This window comes from Oncorhynchus mykiss, chromosome 22 (genome assembly GCF_057628025.1).
Source record: "Oncorhynchus mykiss isolate SJ-2025 chromosome 22, ASM5762802v1, whole genome shotgun sequence".
Taxonomy (NCBI): domain Eukaryota; kingdom Metazoa; phylum Chordata; class Actinopteri; order Salmoniformes; family Salmonidae; genus Oncorhynchus; species Oncorhynchus mykiss.
The window spans coordinates 35,084,546-35,103,375 of record NC_143043.1 but is presented as its reverse complement, the minus strand read 5'-3'; the positions used below and the strand labels follow the sequence as shown (position 1 = coordinate 35,103,375).

Here is an 18,830-nt window from a genome sequence, read left to right as displayed (position 1 = left end):
GGTCTTAGCCATAGTGGAGTTTGGAGTGTGACTGTTTGAGGTTGTGGACAGGTGTCTTTTATACTAATAACAAGTTCAAACAGGTGCCATTAATACAGGTAACGAGTGGAGGACAGAGGAGCCTCTTAAAGAAGAAGTTACAGGTCTGTGAGAGCCAGAAATCTTGCTTGTTTGTAGGTGACCAAATACTTATGTTCCACCATAATTTGCAAATAAATTACTTAAAAATCCTACAATGTGATTTTCTGGATTTATTTTCTTCTCATTTTGTCTGTCATAGTTGAAGTGTACCTATGATGAAAATTACAGGCTTCTCTCATCTTTTTAAGTGGGAGAACTTGCACAATTGGTGGCTGACTAAATACTTTTTTGCCCCACTGTATATGCCAAGGATAAGCCAACACCAGTACATTAAGGTAGGAAATTATATTCAGACAGACAGAGATGTGTTAAAGACTTTCTAATTCCTGACGGTGCTGGCACAGCAGAAACTGTTTCTCTGTCTGCTTGTATTCGCATAATCCTTTTCTGTCTGTGCTTTTTAAAACGACTCACTTCAGAAAGACGCCTCTTTTCCCTATCTCCCACTGTTCTACAGTAGTCCTTCAAGACAACTTAAATCTAATCTACATTATATTCAGTATTTCTATTGTTTGACGGAGGCATATCGTCTAAACGGGAGGAAAGAGGAAGCAGAGCAGACAGTGATTACATGATGTGCTTTATTTAGGGGATAATATGCTGATCTGGTATGTTAGGAAAAATAACAGCACAGACAGAAACAATTACTGTGTAGACCAAGTTGGAAGTTAAATGTAACATACTAGATGCATTGCAATATGAAATGTATTCACTTCTTTCCCTCACTTTCTCTCTCTGACCTGACCCTTTCCAATTACCAAGAACCCCATTTGACCTTCCTGTCAGACCAGTCAAGGAGGGTCCTCTATCAATCCAGACAGTCTTTGAGTCTCCAATACCTCATTAAATAACTCTCAGTATTCACGCCTGTCTCTATTACCATCTCATTTGCAAACTGGTGATTTTTAATGGAGCAGGAGTTATATTATTATTAGTGTAATTATCTGGTTATAAAGGCCTGGTCCGTCATTCCAGAGAGATCTGAGTCCTCCACTGGTCAGTTCATTAACACACTACAGACACATATCACCCCGCTCTGCCACCACGGAGGAGGACACACACACACACACATGTGCGGGATTCCCTTTGTGAGATCCAATTAAAAGTTCCATTGACATTCTGGTTCTGCGTGGCAGTATGATATCAGTATGATAGCTAAAACAGCAGGAACAATTAAAAATGTGATTATCTTGGACTATGTTACATTATTTTGTGATTAAATTAGTCACAATGTGGGATTAGACTGGATGGTCATTGAGCCTTTTGTTAAAATGTGGTTTTGTCATTTTATATAATAATTATATTTTTTATTTAAACCACCACCCACAATTAAATGACACATGACCATGTATTAAGGTTATTGACTGAAATGAGCCCACATATAACAGCCATGTACATACTGTACCTATTCCTTTTAATAGGAAACATATTATAAACAATACAGTCTCTGTCTGTCTGTCACGACTTCCGCCGAAGTTGGTCCCTCTCCTTGTTCGGGCGGCATTCAGCAGTCCAAGTCACCGACCTTCAAGCCATCGCTGATCCACTTTGGTGTGTATGTTGTGTATTTAACCCTCTGTTCCCCCCCATGTCCTTGTTGGTAATTGTTTCTTGTAGTGCTCATGCACGGTATGCTGGTGATTACCGGGTTTTGTTTGACCCATTTATTGTATTGTTCTGTTGACGGTGGTTTATGGATATTAAACGACACCGTTGTAAATCAGTTTTCGCTCTCCTGCGCCTGACTACTCTTCCGCCAGTACACACCTCACTACACTGTCTGTCTGTCTGTCTGTCTGTCTGTCTGTCTGTCTCCCTCTGCCTGTCTGTCTGTCTGTCTGTCTGTCTGTCTGTCTGTCTGTCTGTCTGTCTCCCTCTGCCTGTTTGCAGCGAAATGCTTATGTTTCTATCTATGTATGTGAATGGTGTGTATAGACAGTATGGACAGTATATGAATAGAAAAGGTGTGTACAGCAGTAGTTATATAGGATGAGCCTTGACTAGAATACAGTATATACATATAAAGTAGGCTAAACAGTATGTAAACATTATTAAAGTGACCAGTGATCAATGACTGTATTTATTTTTTATTTCACCTTTATTTAACCAGGTAAGCCAGTTGAGAACAAGTTCTTTACCTAGCAAGGCCTTATAGATGACCTGGAGCCAGTGGGTTTGGCGACAAATATGAAGCGTGGGCCAGCCAACGAGAGCATACAGATCTCAGTGGTCTGTAGTATGTGGGGCTTTGGTGATGAAAGGGATGGCATTGTGATAGACTGCATCCAATTTGCTGAGTAGAGGGAGCAGTAGGGAAAGAGTCTCTGGCTCATTAACATATTTTAAGGCATGTGTGAGGCTATATTTCTTGCAGCTGTGAGTGAGAATGTTCTACCCCCACATTATACAGTAATACAGTATACTGTATTTTAGGAGTTCTACAAACTTTGTCCTGAAACTCTACAGTAATTTACTGTCATTCAGAATACAGTACCATACTGCATTTATGGAGTGCCAAAAACCGTTTGAACTAGTGGATGCATGGTATATTAACGTATTTTAAGAGGCTCTATTTGTTGCACCTGTTGTAGTGGTTCCCTAACAATGACCTTTATATAGGGTTCAGATCAGAGTGGCAGCAAGTCTCAAACCTTTAATGGTTGGTTAGAAGCCTTTATTAAGGCCTAAAGTACAAGGGATATAAAACACCAAACATTATTGTCAATACAATTCAACAATAAAGTACTGTATTGCTGTTTTGCTATACATTTACTGCAGCATACTGTAAACAATGGTGCATTGTGACGAAGTATTGTGGGAGGAGAAGGAATCGCTGGGTCATTAACATATTTGACGGAGTGCTTTGAGAGTGGTCATATTTGTTGCACCCCTTCGTCAGAGTCCTGTACCAATTTAAGTGAAATGTGATAGTATTTCCCTATCAAAAGTATATATGGAGCAGATCAAAATGGTAGTGTCTTAAACCTTTAAATGGTTGAGCATTTACACATGTCCATTTCATCTGTTTTGCCCTGTAATCACGGCCATCTGTTGTTAAGTCTTCCAGAAGTGCAAGTGATATAAAACACCTAGTATTCATTCATATGCTGTAATATGCAGATACCTACAGACGACCTGCTTTCTCTAATCCCTTATGATTACAGTAAAATACAGTAGAAATAATTGTATTACAGTTTAATAGTCACTTTCACTATATTGTACTGTGTTTCATTAGTCTGGAATCAAGTTACCGGTAATATCTCAGTATTGTATTGGCAGTATCCAGAGCTAGTCAGAGATATCATACGATATCTTGTTGTAATTAGAATTATTTTGAAGACTAATGTATCCTTAGCTAAAACATTTTCAGTAACACTTACAGAAAAGCTTTACTTGCTATGACTGTGATATGTTTTTTTAATCAACCTTGGTTAAATCTACTGACTGGTAGTTACTACGTATAAGAGCCAAAATATTAATGTAAATGTTCAAATGAAAACTTGCAAAGAACACTGGTTAATATGTTGCTGCATGGGTATTTCCAGGAATATACTGTCCATTAGATTACAGTAACACGTTTGGTGCCGTACAATGGACTGCCGTGAAATGAATGACAGTAGCTGTACTGTCAAATAAATGACAGTAACCTACTGTCCAATTGCTGCCAGTAAGTTACTGTAGAATTTACATGAAATGTTTTACAGTGTAGGGTAGCCAGCTAGTGACAGTCTTAGGTTCAGAGGAGGGTACTGGGTGGAGGTCGGCTCTCTCTCGGTCCCAGCTTTGATGCACCTTAACTGTCTCCGTCTTCTAGAGGGTAGCGGGGTGAACAGGCCGTGGCTCAGGTCCTTGATAATCTTCTTGGCCTTCCTGTGACACCTGGTGATGTAGATGTCCTGGAGGACAGGCAGTGTGCCCTCGACGATGCGTTGGTCTGGCCGCACCACCCCCTGTAGAATCCTGCCATTGCGGGTGGTGCAGTTGTCGTACCAGGCGGTGATCCAGTGATCAGTATTAGTATGTTACAAAACCACTTTAATAACTACAGCTGTACTAATGGATATTTAATTGGCTATTAATGTATTTCGCTCCCCTCTCCTTTCCTCAGTCAGCACACTGACACATGAGTTTGTACTGTAGCTGGGTGATTACAGAGGTGATATGAACCATTAGAGCATCATGGTCATCAACATCATCAGGTGTTGTAGAGAGACTCTGGAGAAACCTATAGAGGCAGGTGTTCTTCAGAAGGGATTACAATAGAGCAACATCCATGTTACAAACTCCAGACTCTGCAGTTCTTATGATGAAGGAAGTCATCCTTATTAATCACGTATTACTACTAATAACACTCACAGGTGCAGCTTATCACATTCAGCAGTTACTCACTACTAATGACTAGGATGGTAATTATGTCCAGTGATACGGCAACTACTGTACTGAAGAGAGACCGTAACGAAAAAACATCTAACAATATGCTCTATTTGTTTTCTGTTGTGAATCAGAAATGTGTTTTCCACAAGGCTAAAGACAAGATTTTAGACCAAAACACTACAGCCCTCTGAGATCTAACCCAGTGGATGAGTTTCATTCTTTGAGCATAACATGGGCAGAAAACAAACAACTGTGTAACGAGTGCGCTGAGAGTCGGGACGCAAGTTCAGGGAGTGAGAGTTTTAATAAATAAAAGAAACAATGAACACGAACCACAAACAAAACACCGACATGAAAACATAGTCAATAACAACTGAGGAAAGAACCAAGGGGAGTGACAGATATAGGGAAGATAATCAAGGAGGTGATGGAGTCCAGGTGAGAGTCATGAGGTGCTGGTGCGCAAGATGATGGTGACAGGTGTGTGGGATAATCAGCAGCCTGATGACCTAGAGGCCGGAGAGGGAGTATACGTGTCAGCACCCCCTCCCCAATGCACGGCCCCAGCCGCAGGACGCCGACAAAGGGGACGAACCCAGGGATCAGGAGCGGACGGGTCACCCCTGCTGATGCACGAGAACCTGTCACGCCAGCTGAGGTACTGGAACCTGTCGTGTCAGCTGGGGCGCGGGAACCTGACAGATCGGTAGAGGCAGGGGAGCCTGGCGATCCGGCTGAGGCATGAAAGCCCGACGTGCCGGCTGAGACAGGGGAGCCTGGCGATCTGGTTGAGGCATGAGAACCTGTAGCAGTTCCCGGACCCAACGTCATTACTCTGACACAGAAAAATGTAATTTAAAAAAACACCCTGATACTTAGGTGAGGTGTTATTTTGTAACAAATGTGCTGAGAGTCGGGAAGCAAGTTTAGGGAATGATGTTTATTTTATTTATTTATTCACTCCCTCAACTTCCCGACTCTCAGCGCACTTGTTACAAACTGCCTTTATCCCTGCATGTCCGCCTCCTCTAATCCCTGTGATTCTCCTCACCTCCCTTCTAAACATCCTCTAATAATGATCTCATTAAAGCGAGAAGAGGAGAGAAAGGAGAAGAGAGGATAGGATAGGATAGGAGAGAGTTGCACCTCCAGATGTGACTGAGACCCTGAGAGAAATGTATTTAGTGAGAGACCCTGAGGACTGAAGCATCTGTGTGGGGTCCTTAGCTCTGTGTGTGTGTGTGTGTGTGTGTGTGTGTGTGTGTGTGTGTGTGTGTGTGTGTGTGTGTGTGTCTCCGTCTGTAACACTGCCTCACTTTCACAGCCCAAAGACACATCATCAAAACCTGCCTCTGACTATGCCACAGTTCCAGACCTAACACATCATCAAACCAAGACTGAATAATTCAGCTTCCATCTGCAGCGTGCGGCATCATCAAAGTGAATGGAACAGTTACCCCCTGTCTCAGCCTCAGCCCCTCACACCACCTCATCATATCTGACAGCTACAGGGAATAGGGCTGAATCAGGAAATCAATAATATAACCACCATATTATCTTTCCTAACTACTGCCCTGTCAGAATGGATCAAATGTCAAAAGCATAATGTGGCATACTAACTGTGTATGTGGAAGAGAGAGCTAGAGAGAGAGAAAGAGAGAAAGATTTTTTTTAAAGAAAATAGGGAGAGTGATAGAGCTTTGCCCCATAACCTGTATAGCTCTTATAGTCAATAATACACACAGGATTTGATGTTCCTACATCTCAGACGTGTGACCCCTTTTTCTAAAACTGGGGCAAAACAACACACACTGATATCAATAATAAATAATATCAAGATCGCATTAATTTATACATCACATACATAAGTTTGAGTATCACAGGGATTATAAAACAGCAGTATTACGAACATTTAGACACTTTACACAGAGTTCTTCTGTAATGAGATGACCAGTGTGAATGAGCACCTCAGGATATACACACTGATATCTTCGCCCCTGAGTGTGTGTGCGCTTGTGTATGTGTGTGCACGTCATTTCTCCGTGTGTGCGTGTATGTGTGTAGGGCAGCTGTTCCTCCAGCGTGTATGAAAAGCAGCGTGGGACGTCAGGCTTCATCATGGAACTCACTTGAGAGACAAGTGGACTCAGCGAACTCAGACATCTCTCTGTTATCTGTAGTCCTCTCATTATCCTGCTCTCCTCTACACTGAGGGTCTGAACCAGACCAGGCATCAGCTGAATGTCCTCTGCAGGCTCACCTCTCTTCTCCCAAAAATATCCCCATAATAACCGTCATCATCATCACCATCATCCTCAGCAGCACTTCTGTTGTTTACAGCCTCTGATCTCTTCCCCTCTCTTCCCCTCCCCTCCCATCTCCTCCACTCTCTTCCCCTCTCCTCTCCTCCCCTCTCATCTCCTCTCCTCCCATCTCCTCTTCCCTGCCCTCCCCTATCCTCTCCTCCCCTCCTCCCCTCCCCGCCTGTCTCTTCTCTCTTCCCCTCTCGTCTCCTCTCCTCTGCACATGCCATTCAAGAACAGCTGTCTATGCTCTACAAAAACTGACACGGACACACCATCTACAGAGTTTGGTCTGAAATCACAGGCCAGGACCATTTACAATCTTTATTCAGGTCTATAGCTGGGAGCCTGGGACAGAAGCACCAGCCATGTGAGAAACACAAGGTTTACTCAGGGTCAGAAAGGAGTGGTGAGACCCACAGAGATCCTATTCAATTAAGTTATTCTATGGTGAGACCTGTCGATCTGAGAGCAGTGATCTCTGTGATGTCACCAGCAGGTGGAAGCAGATCACTCATTGACATCTTCCACTGAGTTCCTCACTAGCCAAAGGACCAAAGACAGCTAAGGGACATGTTCCAAACCAAACCCTGGCCCCTTCACACAGGTTCTTATTATAGATCTAAGAGGAGTGGGTGTGTGGAAACGCAATGTATTCCTGATTCCTATTCAAAATCTTTTGATTTGGATTTGGGAAGAGAATATCCTAGTCAGGTGAATGCAGTCAGTCAGTGTGGTTCAGTTCCTTGGTTCCACTGGTTTATTCAGTGAAGTATGAATATAGTTATATAAGTACGTAATAATGTTGACATCCCTCTGTTACAGAATTTATGGGAGTCTTTTATACTGCAGTCTAACCTGCCTCTTTCTTTTTTCTCCCTTTGTTGGGGTCATGTCAGAACCTGCCAAGTTTACTGGAAAACTATGCCAAATGTTCTACTATAGGTTAGTACACTCGATGGACTACACTCGATGGACTACACTCGATGGATAGACTACACTCGATGGATAGACTACACTCGATGGACTACACTCGATGGATAGACTACACTCGATGGATGGACTACACTCAATGGATACCCTACACTCGATGGATAGACTACACTCGATGGATACCCTACACTCGATGGACTACACTCGATGGATAGACTACACTCGATGGATGGACTACACTCGATGGATAGACTACACTCAATGGATAGACTACACTCGATGGATGGACTACACTCAATGGATACCCTACACTCGATGGATAGACTACACTCGATGGATACCCTACACTCGATGGACTACACTCGATGGATAGACTACACTCGATGGATAGACTACACTCGATGGATACCCTACACTCGATGGACTACACTCGATGGATGGACTACACTCGATGGATAGACTACACTCGATGGATACCCTACACTCGATGGACTACACTCGATGGATAGACTACACTCGATGGATGGACTACACTCAATGGATACCCTACACTCGATGGATAGACTACACTCGATGGATGGACTACACTCAATGGATACCCTACACTCGATGGATAGACTACACTCGATGGATACCCTACACTCGATGGACTACACTCGATGGATAGACTACACTCGATGGATACCCTACACTCGATGGACTACACTCGATGGATGGACTACACTCGATGGATAGACTACACTCAATGGATAGACTACACTCGATGGATAGACTACACTCGATGGATAGACTACACTCGATGGATAGACTACACTCGATGGATAGACTACACTCGATGGATAGACTACACTCGATGGATAGACTACACTCGATGGATAGACTACACTCGATGGATAGACTACACTCGATGGATAGACTACACTCACTGGGTTAAAATGACAATCAACATACAATGAAAGATAGTCTATGACACAATGCTGAATATTTACATTCACTTATCTGAAGATACTTACAATTACATTTCACTGAAACTCGAGGCCAAGTCTTGAGGTTTTATGCTTGGTATCTGTAGACCACGTTGTGACAACTGCTGATGTAAAACGGGATTTATAAAATTAAATACATGTGATTGATTGAATGAATCTTCAAGTGGCAGCTACACTCATCATACCTCATCCTACCTCTCCACTTCGAGCCGCGTGTATGAGTTCCATGGGCGTGTGCACGCAGAGTCCTATCCCTCCTCTCCCTCTATATACAGTACCGTTAAAACTTTCCTCCAATCAGTGTAGCTCTAATAACCAAGTGGAGTTTGTCCCGTACCTTTTGTTCACTTTCACTCGGGTTTGGTTTGGCACAGTATGAGGTGTTGGTCCTAGTGATTCGGTATTGTCTTTATGCAAACAGTTCCTTTCACCGACAGCATGCCTATTGTCACAGTCATGGTTTATATGGAGGCAGCGGTGGATGTGAGGATTACATCAGTTTGAGGAGCGCTGATCCAGGCTGTGTTTCTCTCTGAGCCCCTGACAGCGCCGTCTCAGCCATGAGTTGTCTGGATGTGATGTTTTACCAGAGTTATGGAGCTCACTATCTCCCTGCGTCTTCAGCAGCAGCGGCAGCAGCCTACAAAGCGGCATACTACCATCATCAACAGCACCAGCAGCAGGTGGGTATCCACACACACTGCACTAAAATATTTTGTAATATATATATATATTTTTAATACTATGCTGTTTTAGTGTTCCCATAATTGTCCGGGTGCTTTAGGCACGAATACACTCCGTGCTGAAAGTTTTGGCCCGTTGCAGATGTCAGTTCACAGCGAAAAGTCCTGACTCCCGTGTACCACAGAACTCATAAAGTTACAATTCGAAAAGTTGAAGCGGTCATTTCTCGCCATGCATTTCGAGCAGGTATAATGACTAGGATGATTCATCTCCTCGTTCCGTGAGAAGGGTGTCGGCTAATGACAACTCGTCACTGTCTCTCAGGAATGTTGATGATGATGGTTCTTTTGGAACGGCCACGAGCATTTTCATAGTTGACATACTTTCACCAGAACACACGCTGAGAAACACCCTACAACTTCTTGAATAAACTTCGGTCTGTAAAGATGATTCGTTTTCCTTTAAAATGGAGGTCATAGAAAATTGAAGTTTGTAACGGATAGTATGACTTTTAACAAGGGCATTGATGTAGGCTATTTTGTTCAGTGTATGTGGCGCACACGTTTAATCATGTGGCTTGATCGTTGTGGCGCAAAATAGACAGACAGATGGTGCTCTCATGGCTGAAGCTTTGAGATTAATTTTTCGTACTTTAACTTTATCTCTCGTGCACTCTCTCTCTCTCTTTCTCTCTTTCACTCTCTGTAGAAGAAGCTGGGTGTGTACAGCAGGATGCAGCAGGACAGCGAAGAGCAGCACTGTCCAGGGGGGAGACAGCAACAGCAGCGTGGGGGAGGAGGGGGGAGACTGGCAGGGGAGCATTGGGTCCAACGGGGTCTGGAGGGTTCTGGGCTGAGGGGCTGTGGGGGTACTGGGAAGGACAGCCAGCCTGCTGAGGCAGAGTACCTGAGCTCCAGGTGTGTTCTGTTCACCTATTTCCATGGTGACATTGGGGATGTGGTGGATGAACATTTCTCTAGGGCTCTGAACCAAACCAGTGCCTTCACTGGAGAGATGAAGACGTCTAGGACCACCCCCATGCACACCTCTGCCTCGGTTGGACTGTGGAAAGGTAGGAACACACAGGGACTTTCATATCATTACTCATAGTTTGAATTATGTCACCTGAAAACAGTCTTATTCGTATTATCTTTCACTGTAACAAATTACTGTACATTTACAGCAAAAAAAGTTTTATACTGTAATTCTATACAGTACAGTACTGTAAAGATCAATGCAATTTTACAATAAAATACTGCATTACCTGTTCTACTGTATATTTACAGCAGAATACTGTGTTATGCTGCATAGTGGGGACATGTTTTGGTCTGCAAAATAATGTATGGCTCATTAACATATTTCAAGGCAGGCCTTGTAAGAGGCTATATTTGTTGCACCCCTTAGTGAGAATGCTGTACCCCACAGAATACAGTACCATGCCGTATTTGTTTTTATTTTTGTCTTGTAAATCTACAGTAATTTACTGGTCTCTGTGCCACCAGTAATTTATATAATTGAGTTCCACCCCCACAGAATACAGTACCATACTGTAATTTTGGAATGCCAAAACCATTTTGTGGGTGCATGGTATTGTTGTGGCTCATAAACACATTTGAGACTATACTTGTTGCATCTGTTAGTGAAAGTGCTGTAACAATTTAAGTGAAATGTGGTAGTAGTTTCCTAACAATTAAATGTATATAGGGGAAAGATCAGAGTGGCAGCAAGTCTCAAACTTTTAATGATTGAGTGTTTAGCCATGTCCTTTTGATCTGTTTGGCCCTGTAGTCACTGCCAGTTTAGAAGCCTTTTTAAGGCCTCTACAAGTGCAAGTGAAATAAAACACCAAATAGTCACTGGTATGCTGTAATATACAACTACCTAGCAGCGAACCTGCTGATCCCATGTAATTACTAGTGATGTTACGCTTGATATTGGAGCTCCGAGGCATGTGTCAAAAGGGCTAAGCAGCTAACTTCGAAGCAGTGTGCCGATGCGTGTATCACTTTATCAGAAGTACGTCATTGACGTCTGACGCTTCGTTCGATGATATGCTTTTTCACTCTTACTGACAGTTGTGGCTGCTTTGCGTGATGTATTGTTGTCTCTAACTTCTTGCCCTTTGTGCTGTTGTCTGTGCCCAATAATGTTTGTACCATGTTTTGTGCTGCTACCATGTTGTTCTGCTATCATGTTGTGTTGCTACCATGCTGTGTTGTCATGTGCTGCTGCCTTGCCATGTTGTTGTCTTAGGTCTCTCTTTATGTAGTGTTGTCTCTCTTGTTGTCATGTGTGTTCTGTCCTATACAGTGGGGCAAAAAAGTATTTAGTCAGCCACCAATTGTGCATGTTCTCCCACTTAAAAAGATGAGAGAGGCCTGTAATTTTCATCATAGGTACACTTCAACTATGACAGACAAAATGAGAAAAAAAATCCAGAAAATCATATTGTAGGATTTTTAATGAATTTATTTGCACATTTTGGTGGAAAATAAGTATTTGGTCAATAACAAAAGTTTATCTCAATACTTTGTTATATACCATTTGTTGGCAATGACAGAGGTCAAACGTTTTCTGTAAGTTTTCACAACGTTTTCACACACTGTTGCTGGTATTTTGGCCCATTCCTCCATGCAGATCTCCTCTAGAGCAGTGATGTTTTGGGGCTGTTGCTGGGCAACATGGACTTTCAACTCCCTCCAAAGATTTTCTATGGGGTTGAGATCTGGAGACTGGCTAGGCCACTCCAGGACCTTGAAATGCTTTTTACGAAGCCACTCCTTCGTTGTCCGGGCGGTGTGTTTGGGATCATTGTCATGCTGAAAGACCCAGCCACGTTTCATCTTCAATGCCCTTGCTGATGGAAGGAGGTTTTCACTCAAAATCTCACGATACATGGCCCCATTCATTCTTTCCTTTACACAATCAGTCGTCCTGGTCCCTTTGCAGAAAAACAGCCCCAAAGCATGATGTTTCCACCCCCATGCTTCACAGTAGGTATGGTGTTCTTTGGATGCAAATCAGCATTCTTTGTCCTCCAAACACGACGAGTTGAGTTTTTACCAAAAAGTTATATTTTGGTTTCATCTGACCATATGACATTCTCCCAATCTTCTTCTGGATCATCCAAATGCTCTCTAGCAAACTTCAGACGGGCCTGGACATGTATTGGCTTAAGCAGGGGGACACGTCTGGCACTGCAGGATTTGAGTCCCTGGCGGCATAGTGTGTTACTGATGGTAGGCTTTGTTACTTTGGTCCCAGCTCTCTCAGGTCATTCACTAGGTCCCCCCGTGTGGTTCTGGGATTTTTGCTCACCATTCTTGTGATCATTTGACCCCACAGGGTGAGATCTTGCGTGGAGCCCCAGATTGAGGGAGATTATCAGTGGTCTTGTATGTCTTCCATTTCCTAATAATTGCTCCCACAGTTGATTTATTCAAACCAAGCTGCTTACCTATTGCAGATTCAGTCTTCCCAGCCTGGTGCAGGTCTACAATTTTGTTTCTGGTGTCCTTTGACAGCTCTTTGGTCTTGGCCATAGTGGAGTTTGGAGTGTGACTGTTTGAGGTTGTGGACAGGTGTCTTTTATACTGATAACAAGTTCAAACAGTTGTCATTAATACAGGTAACGAGTGGAGGACAGAGGAGCCTCTTAAAGAAGAAGTTACAGGTCTGTGAGAGCCAGAAATCTTGCTTGTTTGTAGGTGACCAAATACTTATTTTCCACCATAATTTGCAAATAAATTCATTAAAAATCCTACAATGTGATTTTCTGAAATTATTTTTCTCATTTTGTCTGTCATAGTTGAAGTGTACCTATGATAAAAATGACAGGCCTCTCTCATATTTTTAAGTGGGAGAACTTGCACAATTGGTAGCTGACTAAATACTTTTTTGCCCCACTGTGTATTTATATGGTATTTATTTTGAATCCCAGCCCTCTTCCCACAGGAGACCTTTTGCCTTTTGGTAGGCCGTCATTGAAAATAAGAATTTGTTCTTAACTGACTTGCCTAGTTAAATAAAGGTTCAATAAAAAAATAAAAAATAAATACAATAAGCTGTCTTAATAAGCATCCTAAAAAATGCCATAGATTCTATTTTAGAAAAATAGTAAACTTGTTGGCAAAAAAGGGAAACATGATGTAAGATGCAAACCTGGCAATCCATTAAAGCCAACGACTTACTGCTGCGCTACAGAGTTTTGATGAAATCAGTAGAGGGAAAAAAACCTAGCTTATAATCACTCATTGCTATTTATTGCTGACCAGCAGAAGTCACTAATGTGCATTGCGAACACTTTTTTAAAATTTTACCTTTATTTAACTAGGCAAGTCAGTTAAGAACAAATTCTTATTTTCAATGATGGCCTAGGAACAGTGGGTCAGTGCCTGTTCAGGGGCAGAACAACAGATTTGTACCTTGTCAGCTCAGGGGTTTGAACTTGCAACCACTAGGCTAATGACACACCATTTAATGAACCTATTTTCAACACAATTGTCTGGAAAGGAAGCTTTGTTTCCGCACCACTAGTAATTACAGTAAAAAACTGGTTACTGTAGCATTTACAGTAGCATTTCATTTGTTACAGTATAGTAGGCACATTTTACAGTATTGTACTGCATCATTGTGCTGCATTTTCCTTTAAGTCACAGTAAGCTATTGGCACGTTACTGTGAAAATGACCGTATCACACTTTGCACTAGCCAAAGATGGGCAAAGTTGTTTCCAGAAACATTTTACTTCCTATGACTGTGATATGTGTTGTTTTTCTAAATCAATGTTAGATGAATGCACTGACTGTAAGTCACTCTGGACATGTGCATCTGCTAAATGACCAAAATGTAAATGTTTAAAATGTACATTTGCAAAGCACACTGCTGGGTATTATCCTAATGACATGGCCTTGCTTAGGGGTGGAGGTCATTATAATTATGCCAAGCAGTGTGCCTAGCAAGTGTTAATTTTCACATTTACATTTTGGTCATCTAGCAGATGCTCTTAACCAGAGCGACTTACAGTCAGTGTATTAAAATGAGGGTAAATAAGAATATACCACAGTCACAGCAAGTAAAGAGACCTGCACTGTAAGTCTGCAGCAGTATACTAACCTCTGTTCTTCCAGTAATGTGCTGTAAATTATAGAAATACAGCATGTTACTATAGTCAGGTGTTCCAGTAATGTGCTGTAAATTATAGAAATACAGCATGTTACTATAGTCAGGTGTTCCAGTAATGTGCTGTAAATTATAGAAATACAGCATGTTACTATAGTCAGGTGTTCCAGTAATATGCTGTGCATTTGTTACAGTTCATTTCCGGTAAATCTACAGTAATTTACTGACTTCTGTGCTGCCAGTAATTTACTGTAAATTTACATTTTACTGTTACTTTTTATCTAGAATTAATACAATTACATGGTAGAAACTTGTGTCCATAACAACCTCTTCTCATACAAATGACCTCCCTCCCTCTCACAGACAGTGTATCTCTCTCGGAGGCCCAGTGTGGTTCCCTGTCCTCCTCTCTGTGGGGTGGAGGTTACCCGTCCCAGACCAGCCCCTGTCTCTCCGTCCACCCAGACTTCTCCCCCAGCCCAGCAGCCTTCCATGCACCAGACAGTGCGCTGTGGACTGGCCACGTTCTGCCCCAGCCCAGCCTCCCTCCTACAGCTTCTCTCCCAGACCCCTGGGCCTACAGCCGCAACCCTCAGACATCCGCCAGCTACACACACGCCCACAATGTCTACACACACACACACCCTCACACACACATGTACCCCCACCACACCCACCCGGTCATACATCCCCACCCGTCCCATGACCCAGGCCTAGACCCCAGGTTCAGCCCTCTGCTCCTGCCTGGTGTGAAGACTCAGAGCCCCCTAGCCCACAGCCCTGCTGGACATAGCACACACAGTAACACACACAGTAACACACACAGCAGCCAGAGCCCAGGGATACACAGTGGTGTGAAGATAGAGGTGGAGCAGGCCAGCCCCAACCCCCCCACCCTGACCCCCCCAGCCTGGCCCGCAGCTCTACACACACCCTTGGATACCTACGACTCAGGTAAGCCCCGGACTTGGAGCATTCATACACACACATGCACTCTCTCTCTTGTATGTCTGCCAGTGGTGGTCAGTGCCATTTAAGAAGAGGGATGATTTTTCTTTCATCCGCATGGCCTTATTTTTATTACAGCATATTGAATGGCTGTCATTCATATTCCATTCACCCAGTTCGATGTAACATTGATAGGTTTAGGCTACTACATGATACTTGAATTTTTCTGCTACAACCTAGCCTATGAATGCAAGTTTTTTTTAACGTAGGTACACACAGGTTAAGAGAAAATTGAGGTGACAGACAGTGACACATGGTCAGACACATTAAATACTGCCTTGTACACTCTTGCCTGAATCTATCTGATTTAGTGTGTAATCATTAGTCCAACAGTTGTACATTCCGTTCCGTCTGCTTCTGTTTAAGAAACGTTTACAACAGAATCTGTGAAATGAATACCCCCCCCCCCCATAGATAACATGTAAACACAGTTCACTTTCATAGCCACCACGTTGTATTCTTTCTCGCATCTTTGCACTCTTCTCCTCTCACCTTTTCCCTTTGCTTGAGGACTTCAATGCACAACACATCAGCTGAATGTGTCCAGGTGAAAACCCTTTCCATGCCAAATCATAACCGCTACACACAGCCTACATCGTTGTCACCATATTAGCCAAAGTAACGTCATAGTCAACATAGCTACAATTATGCAGTAACGTTACAGTGTGCAGTCAGTAAGCAGTTGAATAAGCACTTTAGCAGTTACACTGTTGGCAATACATTTGTAAAACCAAAAGCTTACCTTGAATTGTAAGAGTTCCAGTGTTGTGCTAGATAGGCATAGCATAGCCAGGTAGCTAACATAGTATCCCTCTGTTTGAGCCGGGTGTTTGAGTAGGCTAAACTAGCTAGCTAGCTGCATTTGCTAGCAAAGTGAAAGTGAAAATAAATGACTAAATATCTCTCTCTCTCTCTGTGTCTCTTGCTTCTCCTTAATTCATTTGTTAAAAACTGTTCAACATTTGTCTTTTTCTCTATTTGTAAACTACTCACCACATTTTATGCACTGCGATGCTAGCTAGGTAGCTGTAGCTTATGCTTTATGAACTAGTTTCATTCTTTGATCCTTTAATTGGGTGGACAACATGTTAGTTCATGCTGCAAGAGCTCTGATTGGATGACGTTCTCTGGAAGTTGTCATAATTACTGTATAAGTCTATGGAAGGGGGTGAGAACCATGAGCCTCCTAAGTTTTTTATTGAAGTCAATGTACCCAGAGGAGGACGGAAGCTAGCTGTTCTCTGGCTACACCATTATGCTACCCTACAGAGTGCTGTTGAGGCTACTGTAGACCTTCATTTCAAAACAGTGTGGTTGAATCAATTATTTTGTGACATGTGAATATATTTAGTATAGTTTAATCTAAAAAGGATAACTTTTTAAATGTTTTACTATTTTTATTTTTATGAAATTCACTGAGGAGCCTCCACTGATGTCTACATGCATGCTACGTTTTTGTTGAATCTAAAAGTTGATGTTATGCTCTCTCACGCTCTTATCAGGTCTGGATCAGGACAAAGTCAATACTGTTTGGTTCTGAGAGAGAGGATATGACATCACTGTGACATCACCCTGGCACTGAGCTGTGACCAGCTCTAACAGAACCCCCTGGAACCACAACACATTTCCTGTGTACTCACTCTCAAGTAGAAGACTCTCCGCTCACTAGAAAAAGTCCAGGGTGGGTTTACAGATGTAGGATCTTAATTTGATCATTCTTTTATTGATAAGAATTTTACTGCAAAGCAGGAAATGCAAACTTGTAGAGTATTTCAGTTTTAAAAAGGCTTCTAAAGTTTGTAATTTCCACTTTGAGGTTTTAGACTTAATTTTCCCTAATGAATGAAATGTATAAACCCCTACAAACATGTCAATTTATTATAATCCAGATAATAATTCACATTTCCTGTTGCTGCAGGATTATTTTACTGCTGTAGCAAACTTTCTCAAATTAAGATCCTACATCTGTAGGTCTTTTAGAAAGCACTGGAGAAGCCTAGACCACTCTCCATGCCTCACACCACTCACCAGGGATACTTCTGATCACTTCTTGGCCAAATATTTTTCAAATTTGTACCAAAAGTATTAGCTGGCTGTTTCGGACCTAATATACCACATGATCGTTCTGTTTAAAGAACTTAGTTTGTGGGAACACTGCTCAGCCAAGCCTCTTTCTGATATTTTTTTTACTTCGTGCTATGTGTGTAACTATGTGTGTAATTGACTGTAATATATTTTGTATATAGTACTTTAATTTGATGTGATTGTCATTTCCTTAAAGTGTTTGATTGTTGCTAATTGTTTTTCACCAACCCTGTGTTGTCATGTTGCCTAGTATTCTATATGTGCGGAGAAATCATGTAATTACTGATGTGTAATAAATTGCTAAGTTCTATTGGCAAACATTTCCTCATCTTTAAGAACTGACTCAAAGTATCTTATTTTGTATCAGATAATTGGACATCACTCAGCATGGTTTAGCAATGACCTGCCCATAGGGAAAAGTAATATATGGCAATACACTCAGTTGACAATTTATTAGGACAACCCTTTGCCTCCAGAACAGCCTGAATTCTTTGGGGCATGGAAACGTTACGGAATTGGTATCAAGGTACCTAACGTGTGCCAGGAAAAAATTCCCCACACCATTACACCACCACCACCACCAGCCCTTACCGTTGACACAAGGAAGGAGGGGGCCATGCTGCTTATGCTAAATCCTGACTCTGCCATCAGCATGACGCAACAGGAACCGAGATTTGTCGGACCAGGCAATGCTTTTCCATTCCTCAATTGTCCAGTGTTGGTGATGGCGTGCCCACTGGTACTGATTTGTCTTGTTTTTAGCTGATAGGAGTTGAACCCGGTGTGGTCATTTGCTGCAAAAGCCCATCTGTGACCAGGAGCAATGATTTGTGTGTTCTGAGAAACCTTTCTGCACACCACTGCTGTACTGTGCTGTTATTTGCCTGTTTGTGGCCTGCCTGTTAGCTTGCACAATTTTTGCCATCCTCCATTCTCCTTCGACTTCTCATCAACAAGTTGTTTTCACCCAAAGAACTGCCGCTGACTGGATGTTTTTTGTTTTTCGCACCATTCTCGGTAAACCCTAGACACTGTCGTGCGTGAAAAGCCCAGGAGGCCGGCCTGTTCTGAGATACTGGAACTGGTGCATCTGGCACCGATGATCATACCACGCTCAAAGTCGCTTAGGTCACTCGTTTTGCCCATTCTAACGTTCCATCGCACAGTAACTGAGTGCCTGGTGGTGTACCTAATAA

General features: G+C 42.5%; 1 protein-coding gene and 1 long non-coding RNA gene across 2 annotated transcripts; one reads left to right on the top strand and one right to left on the bottom strand.

Annotated features, from left to right (window-relative positions):
• Positions 1-4,800: 4,800 nt before the first annotated feature.
• LOC149972847 (uncharacterized) lies at positions 4,801-8,956 on the bottom strand. The gene is made up of 2 exons (XR_016490747.1): positions 8,765-8,956; positions 4,801-5,350 (listed from the first exon to the last, which is right to left on the bottom strand). It is a non-coding gene; the product is annotated as an uncharacterized LOC149972847 (long non-coding RNA).
• A 54-nt stretch (positions 8,957-9,010) lies between these two features.
• Positions 9,011-17,969, top strand: LOC110501714 (transcription cofactor vestigial-like protein 3). Its single transcript, XM_021579457.3, has 4 exons — positions 9,011-9,420; positions 10,130-10,493; positions 14,905-15,495; positions 17,052-17,969. Exons 1-4 carry the CDS (start codon positions 9,298-9,300, stop codon positions 17,087-17,089), a joined length of 1,116 nt encoding a protein of 371 aa, XP_021435132.1. The 5' UTR covers positions 9,011-9,297; the 3' UTR covers positions 17,090-17,969.
• The last annotated feature ends 861 nt before the right edge of the window (positions 17,970-18,830 follow it).

Excerpts from the sequence above, each read along its gene's own strand:
- LOC110501714 (XM_021579457.3), top strand. The coding sequence starts at position 9,298 with ATGAGTTGTCTGGATGTGATGTTTTACCAGAGTTATGGAGCTCACTAT. Across the intron at positions 9,421-10,129 it reads ATCAACAGCACCAGCAGCAG|AAGAAGCTGGGTGTGTACAG; the intron begins GTGGGTATCCAC and ends CACTCTCTGTAG. Across the intron at positions 15,496-17,051 it reads CTTGGATACCTACGACTCAG|GTCTGGATCAGGACAAAGTC; the intron begins GTAAGCCCCGGA and ends CGCTCTTATCAG.